Source organism: Bos taurus, chromosome 8 (assembly GCF_002263795.3).
Source record: "Bos taurus isolate L1 Dominette 01449 registration number 42190680 breed Hereford chromosome 8, ARS-UCD2.0, whole genome shotgun sequence".
Taxonomy (NCBI): Eukaryota; Metazoa; Chordata; class Mammalia; order Artiodactyla; family Bovidae; genus Bos; species Bos taurus.
This window is the reverse complement of record NC_037335.1, coordinates 105,824,416-105,848,123: the sequence shown is the minus strand read 5'-3', so window position 1 is coordinate 105,848,123 and position 23,708 is coordinate 105,824,416. Positions and strand designations below refer to the sequence as shown.

Below are 23,708 nucleotides of genomic sequence, written 5' to 3'. Positions count from 1 at the left end.
GCAAGCTGAGAGCGAAAGCAAGAGACAACCTTCTTTCTCCCAGGCCTCGGTGCCCAGGGCCCATGTATTCCACCAAGGCTGGAGCTTGCCCTGACTTCACTAGGCTTGGATGAAGCTGCCCTCTGGACCAAGCTGTGTCCCTCGGCATAGGACCACCTTGCCTTGTCACTCAGACTGTACATGGCACAGCTTTGAGGACACTATTCACATCATCCATGATGTAAATAGAACTCTCTCAGTTCTACAAATCACTTTGCTTCTTCAAGCTTTGAGCCCTTTCTTCTTATGAAATCTTACGTGGAAGACCAGTCTGTAAATGAGATACAAGTGGAACAGCTCTATTTGAAGCTGAGATGCAGATGTAGAGTACTGCCTGCTCAGTCTTCCTTTTGCTCTCCTCAAGCAGCTGCTGAGATGGCTGTTGGAATCCCTAGAATCCCTCAGATGAATTTTGGAGCCTCTAGACTGGATTACCCCGGGTAGGCTCAGTGGTAAAGAATCTGCCTGCAGTGCAGGGGCCATAGGAGATGTGGGTTTGATTCGTGGGTGAGGAAGATCCCCGGAGGACAGCATGGTAAGCTCCTCCCGTATTCTTGCCTGGAGAATCCCCATGGAGATAGGAGCCCAGTGGGCTACAGTCCATAGGAGTCGGACACGACTGCAGCAAATTGGCACACATGCACGACTGGGTTATGTGTGGTGTTCTAACTGTTCACAGCTATAATCGCTTTCTTTGGTAAAGTGTCAAATATATCCCTAGCACTGTGCTAAGCACTGAATGTCAGTAGGGGCAGGATGGGAGACATGGTCCGTGGTCTCCATGAACCGATTGTATGGTTGCAGAGGCCGACAGAAAATGGGATGAGAAAGTGAACGTAACAAGGTAAGGTCTTGCAAACAGGAATACCTATCAGAGAAGCAGGGTTGGGGCGAGGAAGAAAGACTTCCTGAAGACGGTCACATTGCATCGGAGCACCATTTGGAGAGGCAGAGGGAACAGTAGGTCGGGGCGAGCAAAGACACGGAGGTGTGAAATAAAGAAGGGGATAAAGAAGGACAATGCATACTGGGGCACGCATCACTCATGCCCACGACAGTGTGCTGAGGACCAGACATTTGAATAAGGGGGCAGATGAGCGTGACAAGCAAGGGGAAATGATGCCTTTCCCAGACAGGCCCACCTCCTTGCTCATCTACCAGTCATAGCTGTTTTAGTCATTGTTAACCCCACGTTACAGAATTAATCACTATAGGCTCTTGGATATTCAGAGACTTTCCCAAGGCAGTGGAGCTCCTGTCTAGCAGAACTGAGATTTAAACTGAAGTTGACTCCAAAGCTTGTCTTTCCCCCATTACATGGAACTTCATAGAAAATATAGGACAAATAAGTTTTTAAAACAAAGGTAGAATTTATAAAATTGATAGTAAAGAAAGGAACTTCTTATTGGGAAAAATATACAGGAATATTTATATCTTGCAAGGTCCTTGGAAAAACCCTCTAACCCAACCTACTGCCTGAATTTATTTTTCTGTTTTTTATTTTGTGAATTATGAAAGTATGATAACACATTTACAGGAGACTTGAAAAATACAGAACAAAGTTACATATAATTCTACTGTATATTACAATCATTTTTTAAGTAGGTGCATTAAGGTTTTTACTTGGAGTTTCCATATCAAACTCTCAAAAATTAATAGAATAAATATACAGAAAAGTAGAAAGATAGACTAGACCTGAAAAGCACCATGAACCAATTCAACATAATTAAAGTTTATACAATTTGCTGACTTTAAATACAAAGAAGATGAGGCCCAAAGAAAGCAAAGGGTTATTTAATATCAATGGTAGAACAAGACATCATTCTGGTCTTGGAGCCCTCGTATCGGCGTTCTTTCTAAAGCATCATGAGTCACATCATCTGTTTTCCCTTTTCGGTGGATAACCGCCTCTTAGCATATCTCAATGGGTTCAAGAGTCTGACCTTTTGACCTTTACTTAACTTATCTCTCTTTCTCCAGAGACCACGGAGCTGGGCAGCAAGAAGGAGCTGAAGTCCATGCCCTTCATCACCTACCTCTCAGGCCTGCTGACGGCCCAGATGCTGTCGGATGACCAGCTCATCTCAGGTGTGGAGATCCGCTGTGAGGAGAAAGGCCGCTGTCCGTCTACCTGTCACCTCTGCCGCCGCCCGGGCAAGGAGCAGCTGAGCCCCACCCCGGTGCTGCTGGAGATCAACCGTGTGGTCCCACTGTACACTCTTATCCAGGACAATGGCACCAAAGAGGTGAGCTCCCCGGCATGGCCACTGAGTTACATCTAGGTACCAGGCCTCCTACTCCCTGCCCTTGCGGGCTCTGTGTCCATCAGGATGGGCATCATCAGCATGGTGAGGGCCAGCATTTATTGATTGCTTACCATGTGGTGAACATGTGTGTAACTTGGTAACACTAGCTGCTGTAACGGACAAATTCTCAAATCCCAATGACTTGGTCTGGTTGAGGTTATTTCTTGCTTGCGCAGAGTCCTAGATAGTTGATTTTGATTGATGGGTGGCCTTACTCTGAGAGGTGGTTCAGGGTCCCAGCCTGTTCCATCTTGTGCTCCGTTAATCTGGTGCTTTGATGGCTGCTGTGGAAGGAGAAAGAACATGGGAAATTGTACATGAGAACTTTAAATGGGCCACACCTGAAAATGCCACATTATCACTTCAGCTCCTATTCTGCTGGCCAGAATTCAGCCATTGGGCACACCTGTCTGCAGATGAAGACAGGGAAATGCATTCTATCAGTCTGCCTAGGGGAAGCAAATACGAGTTTGGTGAAGACCTAGCAGCCCCTCCCTCGGTGCTCTACTTGGTTATCTCATTTAATTTACCCTCCAGATCTATGCCTTCTTTATAAGTATGGGGCTGATTCATATGGAATTTCTGACATTTGACCATTTATTTATCAAGATGGCAATTCTGTGTGGTTTATCTTTTTCTCCTGCCCACTTTACAAGTGAGGAAACATAAGATGAGTGATTTGCTCCATGTTGGTCTGATCTGGAGCCTGGATACTTAATTGTGAAATTTCATCTCCTCTTGTTCCTCTTTATGTCTCTCTGGCTTTTGATTATGGCATGTCAGGGCTCGAGGGGACTGTATGAATGATTTGGTTCACTTTTTTGCAAACTCATATCCATGGAACTTTTTTTTCTTTTCCAAATGCAGTTTTCAACCCCAACCTGGAATAGTATGCCACTGCTTCAGTGAGGAAGGAGGTAGATAAAGCCTCTCTATTTGGTCTCCACTCTTTCCTCTGCAGCAACTTCTGGACAGTCCTGGGTCTCCAGAGAAGACAATCTGGTGGACCAGTGACCAAGTCCCATAGGAGGTTATGGATCATGTTCCCCTCCCAAGGCATCCTACTGGGCTAAGTGCCAGTGCTAGAGATGGTCAGGGAGGGCTTCATAGAGAACAGAGAGGAGATGCGAATAAGTGAGGAGACTATTGGGTGGATAACCTGAGGCAGAAAAGAACATGGTCTGTGCAAAGACCTATAGAAATTCCCCATGACTCAGACCAAGAGATGAAGGGAGGGCGGAGGTGAGGCCAGAGGGATCAGAAAGAACCTGATTATTTAGAGTATTGTAAGCTAGGTCCTGGAGTTTGGACGCTGTCTAGAGGGCAGTGACATGCTGAAGATACATGGCTAGCAGGAGGTTGATAGAATTAGCTTTGTGTAGCAGAAGGAGTCTCCTGGAAACAACATAGACAGCCATCAGTGGGAGAACAGTTAATTAAGGTGTGCACTATGCATACAAGGGAACACTATACTACAACCAAGATCAAAATGAACTGTAATGATACTTAATAGGAGATGGATGAATATAATGTTAAATGAAGACAGGAAATCCCAAAGATATATTTTGCATAGCATGATACCCTTACCTCTATTTTTAGTTGAAGCAAGATAAACACACACATCAAATATACTACCTTTTAAGAATAAATATGCATGCAATAGACAGTTTAAAAAAGGAATCAGGGAAATGATGAATGTAAGATTAGGATGATGATGATCTTGAATCAGGGAGTCATGAGGGAACATTAGTTACATGAAAGTAGCCAAGTTTCCAGCTGATGTTTTAGGTGCTGGATTTGTAGGGGTTTATTGAAGTGTTAGGGCTTCCCTGATGGCTCAGATGGTAAAGAATCTGCCTGCAACGCAGGAGATCTGGGTTCATTCCCTGGGTCAGGAATGTCCCCTGGAGAAGGAAATGGCAACCCACTTCAGTATTCTTGCTTGGAGAATTCCACGGACAGAGGAGCCTGGCAGGCTACGGTCCATGGGGTCGCAAAGAGTCGGACATGACTGAGCGACGTTCACTATTAAAATGTTAAAATTAGCTAAGTAGCTGAGGCTAACCAGATGAATACATAAAGCCTAACCACGCGTGGTACAGCAATGAGCTTAACTCATGAACCACGATCCTTGAATCATCTGACTTTGTGCCTCAGAGGTCCCCAAACCAACAACGAAAAGGTCAAAAAAGCCAAGTTACATACAGATCTCCATGTCTGCGGTTTCAGGGTGAGAATCAACTGTGGAAGTATAAGAGTGGAGCCAGGGAGACCCCCGAGGAGGCTCTTGAAGCTCTCACATAACACAAAAGGTCGTCTGATGTGCGCTGTGTCAGTGACGACATACACCGAGCACCACGTTGCTACCTGTGCGGGACTGAGCTCTCCAGGGGTTGGTGAGAGAGGCTGTAGGGAGGAAAGGGAAAGGACAGATTATGTGCTCAGTTACGTCTAACTCTCTGCTGCCCATGGACTGTAGCCCGCCAGGCTTCTCTGCCCATGGCATTTTCCAGTCTAGAATACTGGAGCAAGTTGCCATTTCCTTCTCCAGGTGATCTTCTCAACCCAGGGATCGAACCGGTGTCTCTTGTGTCTCCTGCACTGGCAGGCGGATTCCTTACCACTAGCACCACTGGGGAGAGCCGCTGAGAGAGGCCCTGACTGTCCCTATCTGCTCCTCCCTGTGGGCCTCGCTCTCCTCATCTGCGAGGTGCCTCGATGCTAGCTAATCACAGGACTGTGATGATGTGTTCTTGGCACGTATGGCAGCAAGATGAGCACTGGTTCCTTTACTCTTTGCTTAGAAATCAGGTTCCTCTATGTCTGGATGCTGTGCTAGCTTTCCTCAGCATCGTCTATATATCCAGTTCTAGAAAACTGGTTTTCCTGAGGCCGATTCACGTGCTCTCAGCTAGAGAAGTCCAGGAGTGGGAAAGCAGCCGCTAGGTGTCACTGTTCTCCTTACGGGACACCTGCTGCCTTTGCAGCACAGTCGTTCTTGGGTTACTTCTATTTCTGAGTGCCTGTTTGCCTTGAAGAGCAGGACAAATGGACACACGTGGACACAAACAGGCGTGGGCTTCCTCTTCATGGAGTTTACAGACTGGGGGAGGAAGATATCACTGAAACACTCACACCAGATAAGTGAGAACAAACTGCTGAGTCCCAAGAGAGGGCCAGGCCTGGGGGTTCACAGTGGGTGACCGAGGGTCACATGGGGTCAGAGGAGGCTTGACTTCCTTAGTGGAGTGATGTTGGGATAATTTCTTGAGGTCAGGTGCATAAAGCAAAAGTGGAGGACTCTTCCTTTGGCAGAGGAAGACCTGAGAGCATTCCAGATTGAAGGTGCAGCTCCTCTAGAGGCCTGAAGAATGTGCAAACGTGGCCCGTCTCCCTGGGGGCCAGATGGGGAGCTCTGTGGGTGCATCCTAGAGTCTTGCGATCCCGGCCTCATGGGACCAGATCGTGATGATTGCACAGTGCCTGGCATTGTAGCATGTCATAGGCTTATCTTTTCTATGATAAAAATGCTACTTTCCTAAACTGACCCCGTCCTTTTTCCATGCTTCCTTGGGTAGTACTCAATCAGTTTGCAAGTACCCAGAGTGCTAGGGACATGGCCTTCAGAGCAGGATCCGCATTTTGTACAAGAGAGATGGTTGGTTAACCCAAAAGGTCAGAATGCAAACGGAGGGATTTCAAGAGTATTCTCTCACTTTATAAATATCACTGGAACTCATAGAGAAAGGATACCATGGGTGGAATTATACATAAGTAAAAGGATTTCCTCCTGTTGACCTTCCAGAACAGAATGGAACCATCCTGTTATGTGAGAACAGGTGAGAACTTCCTTCAGTTATTGGAGGTGCTTAGTCAACTCCTGAGTCCCAGGGCACTGTCAGGAAGTGTCACAGAAGGGGTGTGACTTGCCTGAGGTTCGTGGGGCTGTTCTGGTCTGATTCTGGACCAGGGCCAGGGTGTACTCTGCATAATCTTGGGGACCCTTGGACGCTAGCTCCTTTGGTGGTTGGGGTCTCCTTCGGTCTATCTCCAGGAATGTGCTGGAAAGGAATCCTTCATTACACTTTGTGGTTTTGAACAAGCAAAGCAGGAAAAAAGTCTTAATGATGGAGAGCTTGATTAATAACATTATTCTTCCCCCTCCACCTGTTAAATGACCCTTATACAGCCCAAAGCCACAGAACTTAGCTAAGTACAGCTAATGCTTAAATGTATAAGACTTTGGGTGACTGCTAACTTAGCTTTTGGGTGAAAAAGAGGAAGAGGCTCCAAGTGTAACATGTCATGGGCTTATGTTTTCTATGATAAAAGTGCTATTTGTCTAAACTGAGCTCTTCCTTTTTCCATGCTTCCTTTGGTACCTCCTCTTGTAGGTAGTACTCAATCACTTTGCAAGTGCCCAGAGTACTAGGGACATGGCCAAATGTGGGAGAAAACTTGTGTCATGGGGAAGAGCCAGATCGAGGTGGATTTGAGTCCCGTCTCTCCCACTGATTATCTGGGTAACCTTCATTTCACTCACTTATAAAATAGGCATTACATAACCTACCCCTTTCCATTTTGGGGTTGGGAGGAATCTCTGGAAGCACTAGAGAACTGGAGTACCTGTAGTCTCTAGCAGGCTCCCCCGGATTGCTGCATGTTCTTGGGCATGGATGCCTCTGCTGTCTCTACCAGGCTCCCCTGGATTGCTGCGTGTTATTGGGCATGGATGCCTCTGCTGTCTCGGTCTTTGTTCTTCCCTGGTGACTCAGTCAGTAAAGCGTCTGCCTGCAGTGTGGGAGACCCAGGGTTCAGTCCCTGGGTTGGGAAGATGCCCTGGAGGAGGAAGTGGCCACCCACTCCAGTACTCTTGCCTGGAGAAGCCCATGGATGGAGGAGCCTGGTGGGCTACAGTCCATGAGGTCACAGAGATTCGGACAGGACTGAGTGACAGACACTTTCTTCTGGTCTCGGTATCTGTAGGATGAAAAGTATGGGCTAATTTATCCACAGGCCTCTGTGGCAGATCCAGGGTCAGATCTAGATGCTCCCCTGAAAATAAGTGATGTATTTTGAGGTTGGAAGAAGCACCTTGTAACCTGCAACTTATTTTCCACCCAAAGATATTACCACTTGTACTCCTTAAGTTAACATTGGGCAGAGAAAGATTCTTATATCTTGCACTCCATCCCAGTGACCCAGCATTTATGAGTAGAGATGGATATTAAAATCATACACTCTCTATTTTACAAATAGTACAACTGAGACCTAGAGACAGGAATGACCTGCTGTAGGGCACACAGCCAATTTTGAATTCAAAGTAGTCAGCCATGGCTTCTGACTTCGGAGATGTCTTTTGTTTCACACTCAGAGTCCTCATTTGTGAAATGGGTGGTAACTTTCTCTGCAGAGATCATATAGAAAAATTAAGAGAATGTTTGCTGGTGTTTGGAAGGCTATAAAATACTCTGTATCTCTGGATGATTTTTTTTTTTTTCTAGTGCTTGGGTCCCCTGAATTCCAATAATGTGATTTTTTTTTTTTTTTCTTTTTCTTTTCCATGCTGCCCTAGGAAGAGCCATGTGTAATTTTGGTCTTGTTGTGGTTTTCTAACCTTCTAACAGATCCTTTCTCTCTGCCAGAAAGACTTGTTTACTCAATTTACACTTCTTGGCTCAAACTGAGAAGAAAAATTCCAAATGACCGCTCTTTGAAAAGAAATTAACAGCCAAGATCCGCCCGCCCTCCCCACCCCCGCCACCGTTATTACCACAACCATACCCACGGCTGGGACCACTACCGTTAACAAGGCCAGCGTCGCCACTGCTGACAGCACCTCACACTGGGCGTCTGTAGATTCTGTGCTAGGAGAGCTAATGCAAGGGGAAGTAAGACCCAGACTGCGCCTTCAAGGAGCTCGCAGTCTAGGGGATGACGCACAAGAGCCACATCACATAAGTAACTGTAATTGCTTGCATATGCTACATTAATGCATGATTTACTTTCAAACAACACAACAGACATTCCAACAGTGTTAGGAAAGAGGGAGGAAGAATCTCTGGAGCCGGTAAATCTGGAAGAGTTTCTTGCTGCAGGGAAGGTGGATGTGGGCGGTCGGTGGATATAGTTTGAGACTAGTCTGTTGATGATGGAGATAGTCCTATGTACCTGATGTATTTAGATTATACACCAAAAACTCTGCCAAGGGCTTTATGTGTTTTATCTCATTCAGTCATCCAAGAACTTCTGAGGGAAATATTCTCATCATCCCAGTTTAATAGATGAGGAGACTGAGGCTCAGAGAAACTTGAAACTGAGTCTCTGAGATGCTGAAGCTCATCTGGGCCAGTTTCTGATCCATGGGTAGAATCCCGGAGGCCATGTGTTTTTATAAAGACAGTTTGTGAAACATAGCCACGCTCATCCCTCTACATATCATCTATGTCTGCTTCTCAGCCACGACGGCTCTGTTGAGCAGTCACCCCAGGAGGCGGTAGGACACACCAAGCCCAAAATATTCACTCTAGTCCTTTGCAAAAACTTTGACAAACCTTAGCCTAGACTAAGGTACGTTGGAAAAGAAGAGGAAAGAAAGTTATGTCCGATACTATGTGCCAAACGCATAGAAGAGTAAAACCCAGCAAGTATTGAGTGCCAACTATATGCCTGGCATTTTAGAAGTGCTCCGTGTGTATTCATATGTGTTCGTTCTTTCCTTTGGCACATTTGAAGTGTGCACTAGTATGCCTGTTCCACAAATTTAAAAATATCTGAGGACTTAGGTAAATAATTTATCTAACATAACGTAGCTAGTGACTCTGACCCAGGAAGTCTGCGTCCAGACTGTGTCTGTTTAGTCAATCATTCGTACAGTTGGGGAACGATAAAACTGGAGAAGTGATGCGCAGAAGACCGGCCTGTGGAAACTTTGAATTCTGGGCTGAGGGATTTGGGTACCACATGAACTATAGGGAAATCTTCAAGATTTGGGGTCAAGGGAAAGACATAACTGGATGTGAAATTTAGGATAATAACTACATCAATAACAGTTAGAGGTTGAATTGCAGGGACCAGGACTGGTTTTGTGTTCAGGTTTGTTAATGTGGGGTCTGCAGATCACTGATCTTAAATGGTTATCAGATCTCCATCCTCAGAAAATTTGTGCAGAATTATATATTACTGTATTCCCCACCCCACCCCCCACCCCCACCGCCCCGGGAAAAGGGTATATGGCATCAGCAAAGTTCCTAAGTATTTTTGACTCAAATGTTGCAGGACACCATGATAAGAGGACCAGTTAGTTGGGGTGTCCACAGTGGAAGTCTGCATATGGGATGTCTGGGAGGATGGTGATTCAGTTCAAATGATTTTAACAAATATTTATTAAGGGTCTCTTATGGGCCAGGCACTGTTCTGGACTTTTGAGATACATTAAGGAGCAAAATAGGCACATATGACAGCCATTTGGAGACTTAAATTTCTCCTGGAGTGTATGTGGGAGACATAAGCAATCAGAATAGTAAATAATCTAGTATATTAAAAGGCAAAGAGAAGGGAAAATAAAGCAGAATAAGAGGTCAGGAGTGCCTAGTGGAGTGTGGAGACTTGGCTCTCAGAATATCACAAAGTCAATCAGGGTCACTTAAATTGAAGATGGGGGAAGCGTTTTGTTTTTTTTTTTCATGCAGGTTCCTGGCTTCCTCTTCCTGATTCTGTTTCTCTAGAGGAGTGAGGCTGGAGAATTTTCATTTTTACAAGCTTCCCAGGTGATTCTGCTGCATGCCGAACTTGAGAACCACTACTCCAAAACATGGTTCCTACGGCGTTCTCATTCTGAAATTCTTCAGGGAATTCCTTGCTTAGGGATTAAGAAAGTCAAGTACTTCTAATCTGGAGTAAATCTCCTCTGCTATTGTGGGCCACTTCCTCTCCATCGGTGCATTATAAGGAGGTGAACTGGCCAGGAACCAGGCTGTCAGGCAGTTCTTGGCAAGAAGGAAGATCAAAGAGAAGAGGGGGATATAATCCACATATTACTCAACACGCTTATGGTCAATTACAAAAGAGGAACTTAATGCTTGGCTTGCCTCCTTGCAAAACTGGAAAACATAGCTGTTTCATGAGACCAGAAAACTACAAGATTCTGTAAATATGCATGACATATAGACTTAGCAAATGCAAGCATTTTGCGTGTCAGAGTGTATAGAGCTCTTTTTGTTGTTTTTTTTTTTTCCTCCATGGGACATTGAATTCAGTTAGCAAATGTAGGAAAAAAGGAGAACTGAAGAATGCCTTTTCCTGGTGTGTTTAAGTACAACCATTTACTGAGCACTTCAACTGTGCAAGGAGGTCTGCTCAAACACTTTATGTACTCCCTTCACTGAACCCTCTCATCAACCCCACATGTTGAGTAATGTTATTATCTTTCTTTCCCCCTTGGGAAAACTGAGGCATAGAAGTTACATCACTTGTCCCACAATACTATAAATAAGAACTGGTACAGTCAAGGTTTGATCTGAGCACTTCTGCTTTTTCTCATTTTGCTATACTCTCTTAGCTACTTCCCTTGTACATTTTAATGAAGTGTAAAATACGAAGTCTAATGTCTACTAAGGACGCTGTCGTTGCCTAACATTGCCTCCTCCTGCTACTGTGTCTTCATTTCTTTTACTCAATGGCCAAGATATTTGAAAGAATAGATTACCTCTGCTGTCAACACCGATTCAGCCCCGTTCACTCCAGGACCGACTACCCCCACCCCCCCATCCAATGGAAATACAGTGGCTTCTCCTCACTGGTAACTATTGGAGATAGCGTTTTTGCCATAAATGATGCTGCCTTTCTTTTGGTAGGCATCTATTGATTTCCATTCGGCTCTTGCAGTCTGGAAAGCAGTGAGACATCCTTGATGATTCTCTGTCCTTCATCTGTGCTCATCCCCCTCAAACTACAGCTCGTTAACAAATCCTGTAGATTTTTCTTCTTAGGAATTTCTCAAACATGACCACTCTTACCCACGTTGGTCCAAGTCTTGGCTGGATGGTTGTAATAGTCGACTAACAGTGACCCTTGGCTCCTCTAATTTATTTTCTTCCTGGTAGCCTGACTGATAGTTTCCAAGTTAAGACTTGCTTCCATCACTTTTCCAATGAAAACCCTTAACTGGCTTCCGGGTGCTCTCAGGATCCAGACCAGGGTGCTTACTGTGGCCTCCAAGGGGCTGCTCTAACTGGCCCCTCCACCTTCATACACCTCCTTTTTTCCTGTACCCCTCTTCCTTCTGTGCTCAAGTCAGTGGTCCTCCACTTTCTGTGGCTTCCACAGATGCTCTTCCCTCTACTTGGAGTTTGTTTTACCCTCTGCTCCTTTTTTCTTTGCACTGAGTTAATTGTTTCACCCACCATATTGCCGAGGCTTCTAGATGTGATAAGATCCCCTGTGTGTTTCTTTGTTTACTTACTTTCTTGAATCTTTTTTATCTTTCATAACAGCTATCATAGTTTCTCACTGTGCTCTTATGCATGTTGTCTAGTTATCTGACTAACGTCTCCCCCTCTGCCTTTTATTATTTTAAGATGACAGCAGTGCCACTGGAGAAGGGAGAGCAGGTAAACCACATCTCACAAATGTTGCAGTGCCTGTATCGGAGCATTCCCAGCAACAGCTTGCTCAGGGACTCCTGAGCATTCTGTTTCCCTGATTTCTGTAATAGCCATTCTGATATTGAGTCAAAATATTTTCCTATACAGTAGGAGATAAACTCCACAAGACCAGGGTCTAGACAAACTTTTGCTCAGCATTGCACCAATAGCTTCTGCCTCATAGTAGAGTTCAATAAATATATATTTAATGAGAATAAATAAGTGTAAAAAATGAATGACCAACTTGCATCAACATGCTTCAGTGGTGCTTTCACATGTGCTAACTCCCTTAATTCTTGCAATAGTCCTATAAAGGTAGCAGTGTTTATCTTCAGTTTACAGGTAAGAAAACTGAGGCTCACAGAGAGGGGATACCTCCCTCTGAAGCCCCCAGGACTGTCAGAGGTCAAAGCTGGGGCTGGAATCCCTTTTCCAGCTGTCCCACCACCACTCATCCATCACACAGTCCTCGTTTATCTCAGGGTGTCAGTCACAGCAGCCAGGAACGTGCTGGGCTTCCAGAAATGGAGCAAGCGGAGGCCCCATCCCTGCTGGAGCTTATCCCTGTTCACAGGGGGTTCTTCTTGGGTCATTAGGCAACTTCCGTCATGAGGGCACAGAGAGAATTCACCAGCAATTCAACTCTCTCTGTCCATTTCTCTCTAATCTTAGAAGAAGAAAAAAAAAGTCATTCCAAACGTGCCTCCCCATTCATCAGGCAGGTGCAGTTGGAAGCAGCATGACTTTGTGACATTACACAGGTGGGTGATCTGGTCAACAGAGTTCCGTCATTCCTTGTGTTTCTGAGCAGAAGGGTCCCAGGCATAGCGTTAAGTCCTGGGAAGAGAGGAAACCCTCAAGGAATTAGTGTCTTCTTGGACTACGTGTTTCCTTTCCATTTTAGATTCTTCTCCACATTTTCCAATGTGGGGGAAGGGCATTGCCAAATTCCTGGATTTTCTGCTACCAAACTCCAAACCATTTTAGTTTAGAGAATTATAACATACACGAAGGTAAAGTGACTAGTATCGTGAATCTCTGTGTATCTGTCATCTTTAAGGTTCAGTAATAATCGGCTTATTCCAACCCTGCATCACCGGCTCTCTCATCTCAAACACAATATAATTTGATATATAAATGACAAAGTTCATATTTCTAAAATATAAGGACTCAAAAAATATCATTATTGTCGCCTTGCTTTCCAAGCTAACAATTCTTCTACACCATCAAATATATAGTCATTTTCATTTTTACTAGATTTTCTTATATTTTCAGTATCAATTCATTCAAACTGAGATCCAAGTAAGATCCAAACATTACGTTTGGCTGATAATTAAATCTCTTTTAGTCTACCAGCTTCTTCCTACAAATCTTTTTATTCCTTGTGATATTTTATTGAGGAAAATGGGGATTTTGCTCATTGCAGCTTCATGGTATTATTTAGCGTGTTCCTTTACCCACTCCAGTATTCTGGCCTGGAGAATTCCATGGACCGTATAGTCCATGGAGTTGCAAAGAGTAGGACACAACTGAGTGACTTTCACTTTCACTTTCTGTCCCTCCATTTCTTGTAACTTGGTAGTTAGGTGTAGAGGCTCAACCAGGCTTGATTTTTTTTGCAATCCACCACAACCAGTATTGGTAGAATTGTAGACCACAGTGATGTAATAAAATAACTTGATATTTGTCTTTGATGCTGGTCATTTCTGGCACCAAGTCCTGACTCTTCCCTTTCTTTGCGTGACTTTTGGCAAGGGATTCTGAGCCTTAATTACCTCAGCTGTGCTGTCAGGTTAATAATAACGATGAATAATTTCTGAGGTTATTGTATTAAATGAGATGGGCATCTAACATGCTTAGCCTTGCACCTGGTGCATAGTAAGTGCTGAGTATAGACAAGCTCTGACTTGTCTTACTTCCCCTACCTTCCTGTTCTTCCCCTGTTTGTCCCCCTCCATGTTTTATCATTATATTACAGTGCCCATGATGATGAAAGAACAGACACACTCAGAAGTGGAAGAGATTCTGCAGGCATCTAGCCCAGCCCTGGTCTGTGGCTTGATTCTTTTCTCCCATCTCCTATTGGATACTCCCAGGAAGAACTTGCTCAGGGAGCCCTAAGCAGCCTGATCTCTCACTACTGGGGCATCCTTCTTTATATCCATCAAAATATTTCCTTGTGCATGCCTTGTCTATGGTGTTTCCAGTCCCATCTATCAGCACTGTACCAAGATAGACTTATCTCTTGACTTACCAGACAGAACATATGGAATCAGAGAGATGAAGATTCAAATACCAGCTTTGCTACAAAATTTCTCTATGCCTTTGAACACATTACTTAAATTTTCAAGCTTCTTCTTTTTTCTCATGAAGAAAATGGGATTAATAATGTCTACCATATAGAGTTGTTTCACAGATTAACTGAAATGATCCATGTAAGATGCTTAGCAGCAATGTTTGGCTCATAGAAAGCAGCTCAGTAAAAGTCTGTCCTCTCTCCTGGCTCTAAGCGACAGTGTCTCAGGTGTCTGGTGATATCTTTGGACTCTGTTGGGCTCTTCTGGTAGTCACCCTCGGTTCCTTCGATTGCTTTTCATCACATGAGTCTGCTTCTCATCTCAGACTCAGCCTTAGCCATTCTGAGTGTTTGCCTCTGAAAGAACTCCAGTATGCCTATATCCTTCTTGATGTGTGTGTGATGGAGAAAGAAGTTAGAACACACACAGACTGCTTTGCTTGCCTGCAGAATTAAGGGTAGCATCCAAGTTTCTTGCTTCCAGACTTTTGGCTCTGTCCTGAGTCACAATAGCTTCTATCTTTACTGTCATGCTCATAGTATTCAAAACATAATTTTTGGCTCATTAAAGGAAACGGGGGCCGAGGGAAAATCTCTTATCAGTGTCACACAGCCAGTAGTTACGGAACCAGAATTTTAAAGTTGCATCTGTGTGGTCCCATAGCCTGTTGTTTCAATATGTAAGCTATAGAGACGACTGCATCTTTGGCTCCTTTCTCTGTTCTTGGACGTGGGCAAGCCTGTTCTGTCATCAGTGGCCTTTCTTGGGATCTCAAGTCACCTCTTGTCACTATCTTTTCCCTCACCTTTCCTTGATGGTAAAACAAGCTGTTCTGTTTTTACCTTTCAGTCACTTCTCAGCCCTTTGGAAGTTGACTGGTTACACCATCTACTTGAAGTCGGTGTCTTCACTCCAACACCCTCATCTCAACATTGTTCTAGAAACATTGATTCATTCTTAAAAGAACTTGGGCTTGGCTCCTTTAACTTGAGATTGCCCAACCTGAATCCTTTCCAGAAATTATGGCTTCCCTTCAGAAACTCAGAAGGAATGCTAGGAAGTGGAAGCATGGTGGCTGCCTGAGGGCGGGGCTCCCACATTGGTGAGGCTGTCTGTCCGTCCGTCTGTCCCTGGTGCCTCACAGTTACTGTTTCTCAAGCTTGCGGGTCCCATTTTGAGTGGGACTGGAGGACATAGGGATGAAGGGTATGTCCAAGGTAGTTATAAGGTAGTTATATTGTATAGGTATAATCTACACTTATCTATATATATATATTATTTTTTTTTATTTTCAGGAAGGCATTAATGTAACATTCGGAGTAAAGATTTATTAGTGAGATTTTGAAATGTTAGGTGTTTGAGTGAGTTGTTTTCCCATGGTTTGGAGTCCATCAGATCTAGATTTGAATTCCATATTTTATGCTTACCTGTCGGATGTTGCCAATTCCATGGACACTTGTAAAGGGCTTCCCCGGTAGCTCAAACCATAAAGAATCCACCTGCAGTGGAGGAGACCTGGGTTCGACCCCTGAGTTGGGAAGATCTTCTGGAGAAGGAAATGGTTACCCACTCCAATATTCTTGCCTGGAGAATCCCATGAACAGAGGAGCCAGGTGGGCTACAGTTCATGGGTCACAAAGAGTCGGACACAACTGAGCAACTAACACATATGCACGATGGATGTTAGTGAACAGGTGACTTAGCCTCCCTGAACTTCCTTTTCTCTTCAGTCAGATGGGAATGATAAGATTTGCTGCCTAGGCTGGTTCTGGATATTATATTGGGTGACATATGTGAATATGGGCAGTATAAGAATCAGATGACCTAGGCTTACATTCTTCTTTTCCTGCATACTGGAACTTAATAATTGCTGAGAATCTCAGTGAGGAGGGTAATAGTATGTAACTCACAGAATTGTTGTTAGGTTGAATATGATTATATATGCAGAGCACTTAGTGATGCCTAGGGTGAGTAGAAACTTGATTCGTGTTAATTGCATCTTCTCCCCCTTCCTTTGTCTTCTTCCTCTTTATCCCCGTTCTCATTGTTTTTTCCTTCTCCTCTCTCCTTCTTCAACTCTTGCTTCTGATAGAGCATCTAGCACAGAGTAGGTGCATGATAACTGTAATCATCTTACCCCCCAAGCTTCTGCTGATTGAAAAACCAAAAGGGTAGTCAGTTCACAGAGACTAGGACAGGCCTGCTTTCCCAAAGGCAGAGGTCATCTTACTGTCTCTGATAGTTGGTTCTAATAACATGTTTTTTCTCCATTGGAAAAAATACTAAAAAGAATAAAAATAATTCTGAGCACAGATGTGCCTAGAATCACTGTTGCCTGTAAATAATTATGAATAACAATGGTACTACGTTAATAATAAGCAATAATAATTCAGCATAATTATCTTCCATTTGGAGAATATCCAGGTTTAGAGCTTTGTCAGTACTCTATAATTATCAAATATATGTGTATGTGTGGACATATGGGTGGTTCTGGCATTATCTTAGGGACTTTATAAAGGATTTTTATGCCACTCTTTATTGAGGTGTAGGTATCAATATAGCCCCATTTTACACATGTGGGAATGAAGTGCAGAGAAGTGAAGTCACGTCTATTGAGTTTGCTCAGTGATGACATTGAGACTTGAATCCAGGGATCTGGTTCCAAAGATCGTATGCTTATCCTCCATGCTCTGCTGTTCCTCCAGCATATGTAATGTCCTTTGCTGGATTAAGGGATCAAGGCTTCTCAGAGTCCAACTGATCAGGGTGGAAATATGGCTCCAGTGAACCGGGTAGAAATCTCCCTTTTCATGATTTCCTTAGCCAGATTTCCAAGGCGCCCTCTCCAAGGCAAAGATAAAGTCAGTGTGGGTCCAGACAAAGCATGTCCCCTCCTGCCCCCTGACCTTTCTTTCCCTGCCCCCACCCACAGGCCCGACCACGGGGGCCCCAGATGCTGGGGAGGCTGCCTTCCTCAGACGCCTCCTGAGGGAAGATGGGCGTACTGGAAAAGTGAAGTCACCAGTGACCGCAGAAGGGAAATTGCACAGTCCTTTACTCAGGAACTCACCACGAACTGAAGCTAGCATTTAGCAACAGAAACGCCACAGTCTTGGACAAATCCCCCTCTCAAAACCTTCCCACCCGCCTCCCAGCTCCAGATGGCCTCACCAGAGGGGAGAGGAGTTGCTATCTGTCAAAGGACAGCAGGCCCAAAGAGGCAGGTCTGGCCTGTTGGGTGTGGCTGGGATCGCTGGCTAAAGGCTTCCCTTAGGAAAAGTGTGTGAGTTCCATCCAGGTTCCCCTTCCAGGACGGAGCGGGCCAGGAGCAACGCCTTGGAGGAGACAGGCCGAGAGGAGGAGCAGTCCGCTAGAGAACTCGGATTTGTGTGGGACTGAGAAGCCCTTGGCAGTTCAAGGTCACAGGGCAAGATGCCTTGGGAAGATGACTCACGATTAGATGGATGAGGCTACTGATATGGCTGGGTCTTCTCCCAGGAGTTATAGCTGATGTCTCCTATTGCTCATAATTGGTCTGCTATTCGTCATTTTCACAATTGCTATCAGCTCAGTGACAGGCGGGACAAATAGTCTGGAGATGGTTTGGAAGGCTGTGAGCACAGTCTATGGCCCTGCTGACTGAGCAGGGCGATAAGGATAACACAGATCAGACATGAGAAGAGCTCCCACTCTTCCAGTTCTCAGCATTTACCAGTCATTCATGCAATGCTTATTCCTATCACAGACATTTATGGAGTACCTTCTTTGGGCCAGGCCTTGTGCAAGGAGCTTACGATAAAATAAAGCGATGAACTCACAGTTCAGTGGAGAGAACAGACATGCAAATGGATAAAATCCTGTAGTTCATCAATGGATGTGCCGTCCAAGGTGCCATGGGGGCCTTGAGTTCTGTTGGGAAATCAGAAGAGAGTCTTCAGAGAAGATTGCCGTCGTAGTGGGTCTTAACTAATGAGAATGCTTTGTTTAAAGGTAGAATGGAAGAAAGATATTATAGGCTGAGGGAAGCCATGAGCAAAGGCACAGTGGCATGAGTCTGTTCCCTGTCTGGCTCATGACAGATGGCTACCAGAGATGGTATGCAGGGCTGGGAAGCCTGTGTAGTAGGATGTGATGTTGAGGAGATTGTACAGTATCACTGTGTAAAAGGCCCTGTGTGCCAGGCTAAAACAGAGTATTTTCAACGTTTTTGATTTTTTTTTTTTTTTGCTTTTTCATGAATAGAACTTTTAAATAAATGAACGATGAAAGAATTTTACAAGATAAGCAAGAGAGAGGGGATGAAAGACAGACCCACGCTTCCCATAACACTGTTTCGACACAGCAACACAGAATATTTATACTTGTCGCAGTCATAGCTCTTTCACTGGTAAGAAACAGAAACCGAGCTGAAACTGCCTAAGGAAAGGATGGAGAAGTTATTATAATGCTATAGTGATGTCTCGTGTAACTCGAAGACTGAGCTCGCAGGATTAAATTAGCTCACACTGGTGAAACATTTAGGCTTTGGGATTTGACGCACTTATGCGTGAATTTTGGGCTTTCCTTGTAGCTCAGTTGGTAAAATATCTGCCGGCAATGCGGGAGACCTGGGTTCAATCCCTGGGTCGGGAAGATCTGGAGAAGGAAATGGCTACCCACTCCAGTATTCTTGCCTGGAGAACTCCATGGACAGAGCCTAGCAGTCTCCAGTCAATGGGGTTACAAGAGTCGGATACAACTTAGCCACTAATCCACCACCACCAAGTGTGAATTTTGCTCTGCCAAATACTAGCTATGTGACACAGGCAAAGAACACAGAGTCCTTGGGGCCTCAGTCTCAGATCAGATCAGATCAGATCAGTCGCTCAGTCATGTCCGACTCTTTGCAACCCCATGAATCGCAGCACACCGGGCCTCCCTGTCCATCACCAACTTCTGGAGTTCATTCAGACTCATGTCCATCGAGTCAGTGATGCCATCCAGCCATCTCATCCTCTGTCGTCCCCTTCTCCTCCTGCCCCCAATCCCTCCCAGCATCAGAGTCTTTTCCAATGAGTTAGCTGTTCACATGAGGTGGCCAAAGTACTGGAGTTTCAGCTTCAGCATCATTCCCTCCAAAGAAATCCCAGGGCTGATCTCCTTCAGAATGGACTGGTTGGATCTCCTTGCAGTCCAAGGGACTCTCAAGAGTCTTCTCCAAAACCACAGTTCAAAAGCATCAATTCTTCGGCACTCAGCCTTCTTCACAGTCCAACTCTCACATCCATACGTGACCACAGGAAAAACCATAGCCTTGACTAGACGAATCTTTGTTGGCAAAGTAATGTCTCTGCTTTTGAATATGCTATCTAGGTTGGTCATAACTTTTCTTCCAAGGAGTAAGCGTCTTTTAATTTCATGGCTGCAGTCACCATCTGCAGTGATTTTGGAGCCCAGAAAAATAAAGTCTGACACTGTTTCCACTGTTTCCTCATCTATTTCCCATGAAGTGATGGGACCAGATGCCATGATCTTCGTTTTTTGAATGTTGAGCTTTAAGCCAACTTTTTCACTCTCTACTTTCACCTTCATCAAGAGGCTTTTCAGTTCCTCTTCACTTTCTGCCATAAGGGTGGTGTCATCTGCATATCTGAGGTTATTGATATTTCTCCCGGAAGTCTTGATTCCACCTTGTGTTTCTTCCAGTCCAGCATTTCTCATGATGTACTCTGCATATAAGTTAAATAAACAGGGTGACAATATACAGCCTTGACGAACTCCTTTTCCTATTTGGAACCAGTCTGTTGTTCCATGTCCAGTTCTAACTGTTGCTTCCTGACCTGCATATAGGTTTCTCAAGAGGCAGATCAAGTGGTCTGGTATTCCCATCTCTTTCAGAATTTTCCACAGTTTATTGTGATCCACACATTCAAAGGCTTTGGCATAGTCAATAAAGCAGAAATAGATGTTTTTCTGGAACTCTCTTGCTTTTTCCATGATCCAGCTGATGTTGGCAATTTGATTTCTGGTTCCTCTGCCTTTTCTAAAACCAGCTTGAACATCAGGAAGTTCACAGTTCACATATTGCTGAAGCCTGGCTTGGAGAATTTTAAGCATTACTTTACTAGTGTGTGAGATGAGTGCAATTGTGTGGTAGTTTGAGCATTCTTTGGCATTGCCTTTCTTTGGGATTGGAATGAAAACTGACCTTTTCCAGACCTGTGGCCACTGCTCTGTTTAATGGGAGTGATGGAAGTACCCGAGCCATGGCATTGCCATGCAGATGAAAATGACTCCTCACGCCGAACACTGAACACTGTGTCTGGCATGTACGTTGCTCAGCAATGCTCCCTGTTACTTTTAATGCTTTAAAACCCAACACTTCATCTTCTACCTGAGATGGATGAGAGCTAAAATATAGAATGAACTGACAGGAAAAACAGCTCTCTGCCTGAGGATCATATAATCCTATCATCTCTTCTCTGTACATCTTGGGAAACAGACAGCTGACAGAGCCCCATGCAGCAGCATCTCAGTGGGTTGTGTATTTATTTCTTTAATAGTTTTTCATTTAGCAGAGGTAAGTGTGGCAAGAAGAGGTCTGGCCACCTCTCAATGTCTTCCCCGTGTCGCCCAAATTAACAAGCACTTCTGTTAGGCTCTCATCCTTCAGGCGTGAGAGGCTTGGAAAGCGTAGTTTATCCTGACAGGGGAAATTAGGTGTCGTTCCTGTGATTTATAGAGCCATAGATGGAGCTGCACAGGTTCTCATACAGGAAATGGGTCCTTGCCCATTAGTATGCCTTTACTGTGTGGTCTTGTGAGTGGGGGGCTCTGACTCAGAGGCTGAACCGGAGGGGTGGGGTAAGGGAGGTCCAGGGACAAAGTGTGGGAGCCTCTGCTCTGCTGCATTCGATCTGGGGGACTTGGGCTGGGATGTCTTCTCTGACCCTACACGTGCTCATCTGTAAGGATGACTGGGAACAGGAAGAGCTGCCGTATCCACAGGTTGCTAGGAGTCTTACAGAAGCTAACAGAGCCCTAGCACCAGACCTAGAGTGAAGAAGAGCGTAATAGGTGTCTGTCTTCTTTATCCCCCTCCTGCCCTTCCTTGAAGACCGTCCGTGGCATGCTCAGCATCTGGGCTGTCTTCTACAGAGAGGATGCTCACTGCTGGAGTTTTGCGGTAGGCTTTACTTTTTAGAGCAGATATACATTCCCAGGAAAACCCTCGGTGTAAAAGGCAGAGAGTCCCTGTATGCTCCCTGTTTTTCCCACATGCCGTCTTCCCCACCATTGTCATACCGCACTACAGTAGTGCACGTGTTACAAGCGTGAGCTGGCACTGACACATCATTAACACCCGAAGCCCACAGTTTACATGAAGATCCACTCTTGGTGTGCGTTCTGTGAGTCCTGACAAATACACGATGACATGAATCTACTGTAATAGTGTCCTACGGAATAGGGTAACTGCCCTGAAATCTACTGTACTCCCCCATTCCCTCTTCCCTCCCCCCTCACCCCTGCCGACCGCTGACCCTTTTGCTGCCTCCGTAGTTTTGCCTACTGGCATGGACCTTTAAGGGGTCCCAGGTAGTTTGTCTACAATGGGAAGTGTTAAAGGGGGTGATAGAATTGTGAACAGCTTTATCCAGAAGACAAATCACATAATGATTAGAAGCAGCCGTGTTCTGGGATGTATGTCCAAGTTGAAGCAAATACAGGTGACGATAAGGCCCAGAGAGGGTAACTGACTTACTCACGTCACACAGCAAGTTAGGCAGAAAATGCTAGAGCTCCCTGGGATTCTCCTGTCTGAAGCACTCATGCTCTGTGGCCCCTTCCTGTGAGACTAGTCAGTCCTCTGACTTCTGTTGCATTGAACTATATAAGATTGCTGACATGTGACTCAAATGTAGGTGATAGTTATCTATTGCATTTTCATCGGCCCATTCCCATAGGTTCAGTGAAAAATTTCAGTAAATGTTAAATGGAATCAAGAACTTAGCATTTAAAAAAAATGGATGGTCTCCATTAGATTATGTGTTTGGAGGCTTTGCGTTTCAGAGCGCCGGCTCTAGAGCTAGACTTTCTGGCTTCAAATCCTGAGCACACCACTTCCTAGCCCCGGGATCTTGGGCATAAGTGTAACACGGAACATGATAATCATGCCTACCTCTCAGGTTGTTGGGAGAATTAAATGAGTTAATACATCTAAAGTACTTAGGGTTATTGTGAGAAATAATACATGTAAAGCATTTAGAACAGTGCTTGGCTTTTAGTAAGCAAAGAGTCAGACATGAATGACTGAGTGACTGAACACACACAAGCATGCAATAAATGTTAAGTGCTATTACTAATATCCTCTAGTGAGTAAGAATATTGTTCATGATGATAGGATCAAAGGACCTGAGTTCAAATCCTTGTTCTACCCTTTTTAGCTGGATGACTTTGAATAGGCTATTTCACGCTTCCAACCTCAGTTTCCTCATCTACAAAACGGGGACAGTAACAGTAGAACCTGCTTCATAAGGCTATGGACAGGATTGAATGAGATGATGTACATTAAAGTGCTCACCACACTCTCAGTAAATGTTGCTATTATATTTGTTTCCTATCTAACAGCCTAAGAACTTGGTGGCTTGAACCGAGTTCCAAAGGTTGGCAGCCTTGTATAGTGAATATTAGTTGATTTGAAGACCTTAGTTTGTTTTCTGCCAGGTGTGTGGTGTAAACCTGGACAAGTCACTTTTCCTTTGGGGCCACCTCGTCTGCGCAGTTGTGAAGGCCAGTCTCACCTCCCAGGACTCTTTCAGGCCTGGAGTGCCAGGGATCTGTGCAGTGAGAACGTGTGTCAGCACTTCAGAGCTCTCTCTAGCTCCTGGGATCAGTACGTAGTTTGTTTCTACTTGCCTTTGCTCAGCTGCTCCCTAATTCTGACTGTTCTCAGTAACCTTTCAGGATTATTCAGACGTGAATTACCTCTGTTCAGTTATGTATTCCTGTGCAATCCCCAAAATTGGCAGCTTAAAATGATGATCATTTTATTATTGTCTCTAATGGTTCTGGGGGTGACTCGGCTGAGCTGGTCAGTTTTTTTTTTTTTTTTTTTTAATTATTTTTTGGTTGTGCTAGGTCTTCCTGGCTGCACACACCCTTTCTCTAGTTGCAGCGAGTGGGGGCTCGCCTTCATCGCAGTGCACGGACCTCTCGTTGCAGTGGCTTCTCTTGCGGAGCACAGGCTCTAGGCATGCGAGCTCCGTAGTTGTGGCTCACAGGCTGTAGTTGCTCCACAGTATGGGCAATCTTCCTGGGCCAGGGCTTGAACCTGCGTCCCCTGTATCAGCAGGCAGATTCTCACCCACTGTACCCACCAGGGAAGTCCTTGCTGGGCAGTTCTGACTTGGTTCCCTCTTGTGGCTGCAGTCACAGGGTCTCTG

The 23,708-nt window shown here is 44.8% G+C and overlaps 1 protein-coding gene across 5 annotated transcripts in view; it reads left to right on the top strand.

Moving 5' to 3' along the window:
• The window catches only part of ASTN2 (astrotactin 2), a 1,047,916-nt gene that overhangs the window by 842,455 nt on the left and 181,753 nt on the right, over nt 1-23,708 (top strand). For all 5 annotated transcript variants that reach the window (XM_024996359.2, XM_024996356.2, XM_024996355.2 and 2 more), the window contains one exon: nt 2,020-2,285. In XM_024996359.2, the coding sequence (XP_024852127.1) occupies nt 2,020-2,285 (266 nt within the window). The remainder of the gene's footprint in view (nt 1-2,019; nt 2,286-23,708) is intronic.